This window comes from Aphelocoma coerulescens, chromosome 1A (assembly GCF_041296385.1).
Source record: "Aphelocoma coerulescens isolate FSJ_1873_10779 chromosome 1A, UR_Acoe_1.0, whole genome shotgun sequence".
Classification (NCBI taxonomy): domain Eukaryota; kingdom Metazoa; phylum Chordata; class Aves; order Passeriformes; family Corvidae; genus Aphelocoma; species Aphelocoma coerulescens.
In genome coordinates, this window is record NC_091014.1 from 15,371,192 (window position 1) to 15,383,949 (window position 12,758).

General features: G+C 39.5%; 1 protein-coding gene across 2 annotated transcripts in view; it reads left to right on the top strand.

Moving 5' to 3' along the window:
- DUS4L (dihydrouridine synthase 4 like) overlaps positions 1–12,758 on the top strand; it is a 40,467-nt gene that overhangs the window by 14,268 nt on the left and 13,441 nt on the right. Inside the window, exons 6-9 of one of the 2 annotated variants that reach the window (XM_068994885.1) lie at positions 235–327; positions 3,678–3,778; positions 5,911–6,061; positions 10,344–10,479. In XM_068994885.1, coding sequence (XP_068850986.1) covers positions 235–327; positions 3,678–3,778; positions 5,911–6,061; positions 10,344–10,479 — 481 coding nt within the window. Of the gene's footprint in view, positions 1–223; positions 328–3,677; positions 3,779–5,910; positions 6,062–10,343; positions 10,480–12,758 lie in introns of both variants that reach the window. The other variant, XM_068994876.1, reaches the window with a different exon arrangement.

Sequence of the window (12,758 nt, forward strand, 5' to 3'; positions counted from 1 at the left end):
GGGCGGGAGGATGGGGCGGCCGCTGGGCTGCGCGGCCGCGCAGGGGGCGCTGGCAGCGCCGGGGGGCGGGAGGCGGCGGGAGGAACCCGCGGGGGCTCTGCCGGGGACCCTCCCCGCCGGGCCAGCGCCACCCCGGGCTGTCCCGGTCCCCACCTCCCTGTCCCGGTCGTCGCTCGGGAGGGGAAGTCAGAGCCGCCCGCCTGAGCCTCCCCTTCCTCCGCAGGCCGCCGGGACGATGACTTTCCAGTGGACGGCAGTGGCTACCTTCCTGTATGGTGAAATCGGAGTAATTCTCGTGCTTTGCCTGCCATTCATTTCCCCGCTGAGGTAGGAGGACTTCGGTGTGCTGAGCAACACAGCTCGCTCTTCTCACCAGTGTGGGCTTATTACGCCTCTGTTTTCATAAACACGGAGCTTTGCTGCATCCTAAACTAGTTGTGAACATAGCCGAAGGACTGCTGTTTGGGACTTGAGTATCAGGAGCTGCAGGAATCGCAAGCCTCTTTAAGGAGCCTTGTGTTTTCTACGCAGTGCTGATTCATCCGAGAGCAGCGGTCTCGGCGTGCCCAGAGCAGCCCCCTGCTTTGCTTCAGCAGGTGGGACGGCTTTTCCCAGAGTTTTGGAGTAGGCAGCGTACAGGAAGGCATCTGGCAGTAGTAAATGAGAGGAGAATATAGTTTTTTTCGGCAGTTGTTTGTCACATTTGTGAGATGCAACTTTATGTTTTGGTGTATACTAGGCATTGTGGGTGCTAAACAGATGAGACGTCAGATGTACAAAGCAAGCTGCAAACTGCGTGTAAGGCCCGCAAGAAATTTTTGATCACTTGTTCAAAAAAACTGAACCTGAGTTTGAAGCAGAAGGCTCAGGACTACTGGAATAAGGGCCTCTGTAAACTTATATATAGATTAAGAAAATAGTACTACTTCTGGAACACAACACAAACATTAAGAAAATAGTAAATTCTTGTAAAATAAATGCACATAATAAGGGAAAGGAAAAAAAAAAGCATTTATTATCTTTACTGTATGCAAAGGCTTGACTTACAGCATTATCTTGTTTCCTGTAAGTAGTTCTTCAAATTTGGTGATATTATTTCTCTACAGGAAATAAAGCTAGTTTCTCTGCAGGAGGCAAGAGAAGTAGACTTATGATTTCTTTTCAGAATATCAGGAAGTCTTAAGAACCAAACCCACAAAAAACCCACAACCCCCCAAAACAGCAAGCAGGAAGAAACTTTAAAGCTTTTTTTTTTTTTTAAATGCTGCTGTTTCAGCAGTCTTCTGTGAAAACTGTTGCATGTTTGTTTCCTGCATCTTTAGATATATTTAGAATGATGTAGCTTTTACTGTTCTCTTAAGGAACAAGAGTTGTTGTGGAAAGTCTGGATTTAATTACTTAAACCTGTGGAGGAGTCTTGAAAATGACTGCTCCTCCACACCTGGTACCAATGATTAGGCATGTTTCCTCAGCTTGAGTAGTTGAAACTGTTCTAAAATCTAATTCAGCTTCTGGTTTTTTATAAGTTGGCTTGCAAGTTCAGCATTTTTACATAGACTGTTGAGTTGTTGTATTTCTTACTGTTTTCTAAGCAAAAGTGCAACTATGTAAGAGGAGAGGAGTATTATGGGAGTCATAAGCATCAGATTATTAATGGCTTATGTGAGGAAACTAGTTGCAAGAATTTCTTCAGGCTGATGTCACAAGCAGAATACTTTGGGAGTATTGAAATATGTTTCACTTACGATGCAAACAGAGTCCAGTGTTTGTGGCTGAAAAGCAAATTCATAACGTGCAGCTGTGCCAAAATTTTTTCAAACATTAAACACAGTGGTTTTAATTATATAGAAAGGATAGATTTGTGTGCTTTGTTTGGAGCATTAAGCTATTCCTCTGAACACTGGTTTCTAAAAGAGTGAAATCGCTTTGTCCCTTATGTGATATATGCAATTATCTTAACAAAACTTGCAGGAATCTCGTGGGGTTAAAAATTAGATTTAGCTGCTGTGACAGTACCACAGGGCAGCAGCTCTGCCTGACACATCTTGGTGGCCTGGGAGCAGTAGGGCATGCATGGTTACTGACAGGTGTGAAACTGCTGTTCTTGGAAGTTTTGATTTACTCAGTTGTCAGTCTTCAAACTGATTCGTTGTCTCTCTTGTGTGTGCACATTTTTTAAATAATGTTTTTCAGATTTGCTAACAAATTTGTAAGTTCCTGGGGAACAAGTAAATTGACAGTATAAAACTGCAAGTACATGAAGAGGTGGCTAGTATTATAGTTTGGAAGAATTATATTTATATGACTTCTGGCACCAAAAGAATGTGGAGTTTTAGTAAATGTGAATGTCAATACTTGCTGAGGAAAAATAAATGTGAAAATAAAACACGGGAAGATTTTCCAGTAAAGAGAGCCATATTTTTAGCCTGATTATAACTTGGCAGTGTAGTTTATCTAAGGTCATACCTCAAAGAATCACCTCTTAAGTGGAGGTCAGTATGGAGCTTGGAAATTACATGTTTAAAGAGTTAGCGAGTTGGCTTTGTTTGAGTTGTAGCTTGAAGTAAGCTTTTTGTTTGATACATACTGTGGCTGTCTGCTGTAAAGAATTCAGATTATACTAAAAGACTTAAATGCACAACGCTAAAACGTTTTAATTCTTTCTGGTGGAGAACTGGAAAGGACCACAGGAGATCATGCTACAGTCTAATTTAAATTAAATTCGTAGTAGGTTGGAAACTGCTGTGAGAGGGCAAATCTTAACAGTCTCTAGGAAGTGTAAATAGTCGTAACAAAAGTAGAAAATTTTACCTCATATAATAAGATGGTGAGTAGCATGTCTCTGTTACATCCCTATGGCATGACTAGGTATTATTTCATTTGTGCAGTAGCACTGATTCTAACCTGCAGCAAAGAACACATAGGTGCTCTGTTATAACTTGTTTCAATTCATTTGAGCACATTAGATGTTCTTTGTGCTGCAAGTGTGACTTCTGCCACGCCCTCCATGCAGCAATATCGAATAGACAACTAATCATTTAAAAATAAAAAGCCTGCATCAGCATTGGCCTCACCAGAACTCGCTTCTGTAGCCAACAAATTTATGCTTGGGAAAGAAGTTTTAACCCTTAACAAAATATGAACACAAGATTTGTCTTTTTTGTTGTCGTTACAAGTTAGAATGTAGTAACAGTCCTTGTACTTCAGAATTATGCAGACCCATCAGCATAAAAGATAAGCCTTCTGAAGAAGGATGGTAGAGAATTTTTGGAAGCTTTTTAATTTTATTTGGCAATTTTATTTTATTTATTAGTGGATAAAAATAAAAATAATGGAATGGGTTTACAGTCTTTACCCCATCCCTTGTTATAGTCAGGACTGAATACGACGTATTGCTAGCCAAAGTATAAGCTAAAATAAGACACATCTGCAGAGTCCCTGCTATTGTGCAAGAAATTTGCAAGATGAACCAACTGGTTTTGCTTGTATCAACAACAAAAAAAGACAAGTTGGATTTCTGGAAAAGTTAATGTATACCTAAATTATATTGCAATTAGAGGAACTGTTTAGAGACCTTATACAAGTCTCTTATCAATAACAAGGCTCTCTTCTGTGAGGTTGTAATGCTCTTCTTTTAGTGCTTAATTATTTTTGAATAACACAGTTCTATTTTACAGATGGCAGAAGATTTTTATGTTTCCTCTATGGAGCAAAATGGCAGTATTTTGGAACAAGATGTTCCTTACAATAATAGTTCTGTTGATCGTCTTGTTTCTTGGTAAGTGTTAGATAATTTCTTAACAAATGGGTAAAAGAAACCTGGTACATTGAGTTTATATCAGTACATTAATGGAAGGGATTTTAAGTTTAGTGTAAGTCAGCTCATTTATTGAAAAGTTGTACCATAGAATGAAAGAGGAGAGGGCTAATACTGCATCCACATTGGGAATCCAAATGCAATTGTAATATACTGAGTGAATGAGAAGGAAAAATGGAGCTTAGTCTAGGCTGCTGCTTGGTTTCCCTTTCTCATACAGGTAAGTGAACTTGTTTGACAGCAGAATTTGGCTGAGCTGCACCTCATGCAGTAGATGGCACTCTTTCTTTTGGTTGCTGTTGAAACAGAAGACCAGAATATATCAAAGCACTGGGCTGACTGAATACTTTTGCTCAGTACAGATACAAAACAGCTGCCGGCTACATTTGTTATGAGCAGATCCTCAGGTCTGTGAACTAAGAGTAAAGCTTTAATGGTTACCATATGCCTGACTGATGTCATTTAATGTCTGCCCTGACTGCTTTGTGTGGTAAGCATCTCCCGTACTTCAGTGATGAAAATAGTTCTCCTGTGTTTCAGGGATATTAGATAGTTCTCCATGGATAAGTGTTTCCAGTGCCTTAGAATATACATGCTACTTAACTCCAAGCTACTTGGAATAGAAAGAAAAAATGCATGGTTTTATTTTCTACTGAGGGAAACGTGCAGATGCACTTATATATATAACAATGTCAGACCAGGCTACAGTACTATATTCTTAATATTTAAAGTACCAGAAATGCAATAAACTTTTAAAATTATTTTTAAGATTATGTTTAGTATTATCCTTAAAAGTAGATCTTCAGTAAATGGCTTGAGATTGGGAACTAATTTATTTAATTTACTCTCTTGAACTGCTGTTGAAAACTTTGACCAGAGTTTGCTTTTGAGTTGGTGATGGTCATTGGTTTTGTGGAAAGATAGAATTGGGCTGAAGGGAAGCAGTGATGAGATTCCTGCCCCACAGGGTGAAGTGGTAGGTTACTGCAGGCCTAGGGTCTTCCTATAGCACAGGGACATGCATTTGTTTGCTCATAGTCTTCAATGCATTGTTTGAAGCTTCACTTCAGGGGTTTTATACCACCTAAATAACTCAGACATATGAAGGAGACTGTCCTAAGTGATTATATTCACTTTTTATATGCTTTTCTTTGGAGTTTATTTTGCCTGCTTAGACAAATGCAGCAGCAATTTAGTAACATCTGGCCAAAATACTCTGCAAGAACTGAGACCATGTCATGAAACGTGTATATTTGTTGATGTGCAGGGAGACATTTAAGGTGCTATGTTGGTTGTAGGAATGTCTGATGACCTTATGTTTAAAGATTGTAATATGAACTCTTAACTGGGTTAGGTTTGGGGTTTATGTGGATGTAAGTCCCAATTATTTTTTTTGTCCTTTGAAAGGTGTTTGCAGTGTACTGGCCCTTTTCCAGAACTATCAGGAGTATGTAATGGATGAAAGGAAGCTGAAAGATGTATGAAAGGCAAATGAAAGAAAGCTGAGTTGTAGCTTTCCTCCTCCATTCTTTTTATGATGTTGTTACAGTTAGTAGTTCCTACTGATGTTACTACTGCTGTGTTACTACAGTCCTCCTATTTTGATGGATGCTAAAGAAATAATTTTCTCCCTCTATGATTGAAGCACAAAGTAGACACTTCTGTCATTACTAAAACACATGCATATCTTAAACCCTGTGTGAAGCAGATACTTGAGAAAATACTACTTCTTTTTGCTTCTCTTTCTCTTTTCTTACTGTCTGCTGGGAAATTTTAGCTCGGTTGTCAGCAGTGACATTTCGACACTGTAGGGTCTTTGGTAACATCTGTGCCTGGGCACAGATTTTATTTGAAATACCTGTTCAAGCATATTTTGGGCAATGGTTTGTTATATTTCTGGGAATGTGCTAGAGCACTTCATGATTTATCAAGACCAATCTTTAAAATGTATGGATAACGTAATTGAAGTCATTATTGGTCCTATTACTGTTTGCTGAGCAGAAAGTCCAAATACCTATTTCTAGTACTGTGTCTGGTTTAGCATACATGCGCACCTGCAGATGTGAATAAGAACAGACTGTTTTTGTTTGCAGATGCTGTTAGAGAAATCAGGAAATACTCATCTGTTCATGTGAATGAAAAGGCTGCAAATGTCAACAGCAGCGCCTTTGATCATATTCAGATGAAACTCTTTCGATCGCAAAGAAACCTGTATCTCTCAGGTTTTTCCTTATTTCTTTGGCTGTAAGTATAACATTTTTCTAATGTTTACATAGTTTGTTTGTTACAGGAACTGTTGTAGAAAGTAATTGTAAAGTAAAGATCAGAAGGACAATTTCAGGAGATTAAAGAATTAATTATGAACAGGTTGGCTACAAGGTAAGTAAGACCAGGGAAAAGAATACCTTACAAATGTTTGAAAATTGGAAGGATATGTGAGCAACACATGGAGAGAAACATTTTGAATGCTGGAGAAAACATGTATTTTGCAGAAGTTTCTTTGGGGAATACTCATTTCCTTCCTTAAACTTACACCCTTTGTTTTGCACATGTAAAACTGGAATAAAACAACCCTCAAAACTAAAGTACTGTTAAAATAATAGTAATAATCTGGCAAGCTGGTGTCATTGCACCATGCTGTGTTAAGAAGCAAAGCTTGAGCCTGACCTGAGCCACTTCAGCTCAAGCGTGAAGTTAAGAACTGTTGGATAATATTCTGGTTTTTGAGGAAAGTTTCAAATGTATTACAGATCAAACGCTTTGTGGCAACTTGCCCACTATGGTGTTATGATCTTAGGTCTGGTATCCTTTTCAAGGTGCTTAAGTACAGCTCACAAAACAGGGTAAAGGAAAGGGCAGTTCTGTACTGCCCACCTGTAGCAGCCAAGACTACCTGTGAATCAGTAGTCACAACAACCTGCAGATCGTATCAGCTGGGCAGAGAGCACATGAAGTCACTGGACACCGATAGTGTGAACAAATGGAAACAGACATGTTGGTCTGATGATTTCCTATTTGTGCGTTTCTGTGGTGACTGGACAAGAAGTGTTGGTCCTCTTAGGAGTTCCCTCAGTGAGCTGCTTGACATTGCCTCAATACTCAAGAGGAGCACAAAACAAGAAAATGACAGACTTATGACAAACTTCTTCCCCTTAGAGTGATGTGTGGCCATTTTAGCAGAGCATGGAGCATAAAGAAGTGTCAAGGAAAAATGAATACGAGGCTTGAGCAGAAAAACCGTGGAAAAAACAATGTGGCTGTAGCCTTGCTCAGTAGTGATAGGAATGCATCAAGTTCTTTGTCCTCCTACAGAAAGGTTAAGTAAATATGCACAAATATGTTTTTAAACTCTGCTCCAAGGGGAATAGCTGGATTGTGTCATACACAAGAATTGGAAGGTGGTCTCTCAGGGTCCTACTTACATTCAGCTTCCAAGGAAGAAAACTTGTAAAGTGGCCCCAGTAGATTTTATTTTGTATAAAAGCTCTGCTCTTGAAGAGGTTTGCTTGAGGCTTTTTTGAGGTTCTGGCCTTTCACCAAGATTTAGGAGAAATAAGCATTCTTCAGTAGTGGCTAGATCAAAGGACTTTTCTTAGTAGAGCTGTTTTGCTTATCCATGAAGCAGGCATAATGTCTGTCAGAGAAGTGGAGGAAAGGCGTTCCTTGGGTTTCCTTATCCTGCACTGCTGTACCATCACCCAACCAACATGAGACCCCAGCTAGTGTGAATGGGTAATTGGATGCCCCTAGTTCATTCTTTGTGTCAGTTTTGGTTCATTTTAGCACATCAGCCAATAGGAGAATTCCACAAGACTGGTAAATGGAGATTCATGAAATGGAGGAGGCTGGGAGCTTATCACTTCTGGCAAGACAACAGCAGTTGTGGGGTACAGATGAGGAAAATTATGTATCAGTGAAGGTATTTGGGCCAGCTGAGCCCTCATCTGCAAACTGCACAGAAAAGAGGAGTGTCATAGACCCGAAAGACTGTCCCCTGGGTAGGACAGAGACACCCATCTGCTAGTTTCACCTGGTCCTCTGTCAGCCCATGCTGTACCAGAAAGGGATAAGAAGGGCTGAAAACGAAAAGAGAATCTCAAGAAAACATGAGCCTACTGCTCACTGGGGCCTTCTAGGAGAGTCGGCAGGGAATGTAACATCACTCCCAGTAGTGGAAGATGCAGCTAGGGAGTACGTAGGCCATTTGGGCATACAAAAGTCTGTGGCATCCTAGGATGGCAGAGGGAGTTGGCCAATGTCATTGCAAGGCTTAGTTTGAAAGATCACAGTTCTGGGGAGAGTCCTGATGACTGCAAAAAGGCAAACATAATCCCATCTTCCAGAAGGATAAAAAACAGGATGTAGGAAACTGGAGACTGGCCTCCCTGGAAAGGTTATGAAGCAAATCTTAAAGACATCTTCAGGGACATGAAGGACATGATGACTTGGAACAGCCATCACACGCTTACTTAGGGAAGATGATGCCTGACCATCCCTGTTGCCTTCTGCAGTGAGATGAATGGCTGTGTGGATAAAGAACAGTATATCCGTTTTGCAAGGCCTTTGACATAGTGCCTTTTAGTATCCTGAGAGTCTAACTGTGGAGGGACATAGGCTGGAGAAGTGGAGAAAAAAGCAGGTGGAAAATTCCCTGGACCTTTGGGCTCAAAGGATAATAATGATGTAAATTTTAGCTGGTGCCCCTCAGGGATTGGTACTGGTCTCGGTATTGTTTAATGTCCTTATTAACAACATGGATGATAGGATTGAGCGTGCTCTCAGCAAGCTGCTCACAGTGCCAAATCAGAGTGGTTGACATCTTGGAGAGCAGTGCTGTTTTTCAGAGGGAGCCAGAAAGGTTGAAGAAATGTAATGACAGAAATCTCATGAAGCTCAACAAAGACAAATGCAAAGTCTTACATTTTACAGGATAATCATATACAGCATCCGGGCTGGGGACTGGCTGTGTGGGCGGGCAGGAAACAGTTTTGTAGGAAAAAACCTGAGGATCCTGGTGGACAGCCAATCTTGTATTGAGCTGTGATAGCAAGGATGTCGTCAGCAGGTCAAGGAAAATTGTTATTCTCCTCTGTCTGACACGTGGTGCTGCAGCTGCAGGACTGTGTCCAGTTTTAATTCCCCAAAATATTGGAGTACTGCAGTGGGGTACAGAGAAAGTTGGGAGGCTGAAATATGTGACCTGTGAGGAGATGATGATGGAACATGGCTTTCAGACAGAAGAGAAGAGACTTTGAAGGGACAATCCCATTGATTTGTATGTCTGTCTAGTAGCAGAAAAGATGGATCCAGTTCATCTCAGTGGATCCAAAAAGGAATGACAAGAGTTAACAGGAATCTGAGTTGTTCTGACTTGTGGTAAAAAAGTACTGCTACTGTCAAGAGTGGTTAAACACTAGAACAAGGACCCTGAAGGATGGCGGAAACTCCGATCTCTGAAGATGGTAGGAGCTCAACTGGACAAGCCTCTGAGCAATCTGCTCAACCTGGCCTCCTTTGCATGGGATGGAAGCCGCCTTCGACCTACACGATTGTGTGATTCACTTTTAGTTGTGATGTTTTATTGATTCCTGCATCTGTAAGTTAATAGCAAAACTTGCTAACCTTTGGAAAAGTAGTGACATGGAGACCTTAACTTCTTTATTAACCTCCAAAATAGTAAGGAGCTTTCAATGAAAAAGCAAGGGGGTGGAGGGAGGCTTAACTTGAAAAGGTCTATTAATACTCTTCCAGTTATGGAAAAGCCAATTACTTGGATTTTCAAATTTCTTTGAAGAGCAGCTGCATAGTTACATTATAGGCATTAATTTAACTCAGTGTTATGTTACCTTGATTCAGCAACATTTGAAAGACTTCAAGATGAGTTATGAAAGTAGTGATGCAAAGAAGCAATCACTAGATCAAATCACAGGAGGTATTTGCAAAACTTAGAATTGAGGTTTCGTATGAGTGCTGACATCTGCACGTGTTCTGATTTAACTGTATTGACAGTACTTTGAAGACTAATGTGCTCACATTGCTACTTTTATTCTTGCAAGGCTGTTTATGAAATTGTGAGGGTTTTTTTTTTCACTGTACTCATTACCATAACTTGTTGTTTGGCTCTTGCATTTGGAGATCAATCCTGTTAAAAATACTGGGTCATTTAACAGTATTTAAACAGCCTTTAAGCAGTCAGGTCTCTGACCCCTTAATGGCTGTGGGTATTTAGGAGGAGGGAAGTTCTGCATCAAGTGAAAATCAGAATGTCAATGGATGAAAATATTTTCAGTCTCTCCTGTTACTGTTATTTGTCATCGATGAGCCTGAATGTTTCCCTTAAGGTACTTAAACAGCCCTCTTCTGGTTTTATTTTTACATCTAATGCAGAGAGAGAAAAGGGCTTGTTTTGGTTTGTTGGATATTTTTGTTTGGTTTGATTTTTGTTGTTTTGGTTTTGCTTGTGGTTTGGGTTTTTTTATTATTTATGCTGTAAATTACAGTTCTGTTCACTGTTTTTCTTCACCAGTGTATTGAGACGTACTGTTACCCTTCTTACTCAGTTGGCAAAAGAGATGGCATCTCATGCAGCTCTGGAGACACAAGTAAATGATGCTACTGAAGCAGCCAAAAAATACATGGCGGAGAACGAAAGGCTGCAGGAGGTACCTTTGAGCTTCATCAGTAACTTTCTTAGCAGCAAGTAGTTAATACAATGTACTCCGAGGATGGTTTGCTACGGAATGCTTGTCCATTTTTTTCCTTCTGGTTGAAAAAGGAAGAAAAATATTTTTACAGTATGTAATTTAGAATACTGAAAACAAACTGTAGTAGCATTTTATTAACAAAGGAAACTGAAGTAAACCAAGTAAATGAAGTTCTGTCTTTCCAGTACGAACTTCATCAAAGTAGTAATAGATTCTTAATGTATTTCTTTGAATTCAGTCATAACAAAGTAGAGGGAGACACTAATTTTATTCCTTTTATCCCATATTGCCTGTTTAGGTCAAGGCTGTAGCAGTCCAGGATGAAAAAGCCTACTAAATAACTGTTTTCATACTGACTGTTTCTTCTTAATAGGATTTTCTCCAGTCTTGAAATGTATTTTCTAATTTGAAAAATATTCTTTTGTATTTAATGGATTTCATATTGTATCTTTTTATGGTGGGTCAGCCAACTTCATAATACTTCCCCTTCTTAGTAGGATACTGTTGTAGTATTAATGAGAATACTACCAAAAATTTATTACTTAAAAAAAAAAGATCAATGGACAAAAGAGATGTTATTTTTATGCAAAGAATGGTTAAGCTGTGGTTCAATACATAATTGTATTCAGGAAGGAAAGTCATCAAAGATGATTAAGATAAATGTATGAAATCTTTTCTTGTAACTGATTAGTTTGACTTCTGTTTGAAGAGACGGAACCATAAGCTAGAGTTCAGACATCTAGACATATGAAGACTTCTAGAGTCTGGCACATTGTCAAAACAAAATTCCCTGCAGGTGTGTACAGGTTTCCTTCCAGTTTGTCTGAAGCAGTGTCTATGGTTACTGACACTGTAATTTTTTGTAATAAATCTTCATAGAAGACTCTAGACAAAAGAAGGGATACAAAAAATCCAGTTGTTTGAGAGGTGTTGTAAAACAAGGATCACTAGTCTGTGTTAGGTGTTTCCCAAGTATAAAATGATTCCAAAATTTTGGGATTTGGTATTTTGTCAGAATGATTCAAATTCCTTCCCTCAGCCATGGAATTTGTCTCTTTACTGCCTATGGGTACGTTTTTTTTTTCTTCTCTGTCCTGTTGGGATTTTGCCAAAAGTCCTCTTTTTTGTTCTGCTTTCACATTCTCTTAGCAACACATTCTCTTAGCCACTTGCAAGTGATAGCCAGAAATTGGAAACTGTACTCTTGCCTGTTTTTATTTGTGCATTTGATTGCATGGTTTTTAAAAACACAGGTAGCCACAGGTACAGGCAATATGCTGTGGCTGGATCTCCTTTGTGATGGACATGGGAAGTGTTCAGGACTGGAATATTTTAACTTCATAGGCATCCTGTGGCTTAGGCTTCTCTGTGGCTTGGCCCCTGCATTTGTGTTTATTTACAAGTGTGCTTCATTTCACTGTTGGAGAGAAGTGAGAGCAATTGCACATAAGGCGCTGGCTGCAAGTATAAATACTGTGAGTTTACTCTGGTGTACAAGGTCTGCACTGTCACCTGTTCAGAGGTTCCATGGAGCACAGAACTTAAGATAAAAGTTTACAGAAATAGTTATTTGCATATTAATAGAGGTGAGCACAAAGCAAAGAAGGCAATTGGCTATGGTTTCGTTTTGAGCAGTTAAATATCATCTCAGTCTTTGATTAAATATCTTATGGAAAATTTTTTTCAGCTCTTTTCCTTCGACTGTTTACCACTCTTTATAACAGTTCTTTTTCTTCTTCCTAAAGTAATCTTTCCCCTTTGCTCCTGCCTGTGCCTGGTAAGCTCTGATACTGCTAGTTCACCTAACAGCTTTTGTCTCAGTTGTTTTACTTCATCCCGTTAAACATTTGCCACTTCTTTTGCTATTACAGAGATAATGTGTGGTTAGATAGTAGAAGCTTTATGAGAAAAGGGTCTTGTTATGGGATCTAATCTTACATGTTAAGAGCATGCATAAGTATAGTAGTGCCAACATTTTTGGAGTACAGGGAATATATTGCTCTTGTGTCAAGTGTTTACAGGGCTCTTCCTGAATTCTTTCCTAGTTTTTGTCTTGAATTTCACTGGAAATAGAATCTGGATATTGGAACTATTCTGAAGATTGAAGTAGCTGCAAACCTACAAGGAGAGAATTGGAAGAAATTATTAGAACCAGTTGCACATAAACATGGCAGCGTTCTGTCACTGACAGCCCCAGTGTGTATCTTCTGAAAAATCCATTTATAACCGAAGTGAAA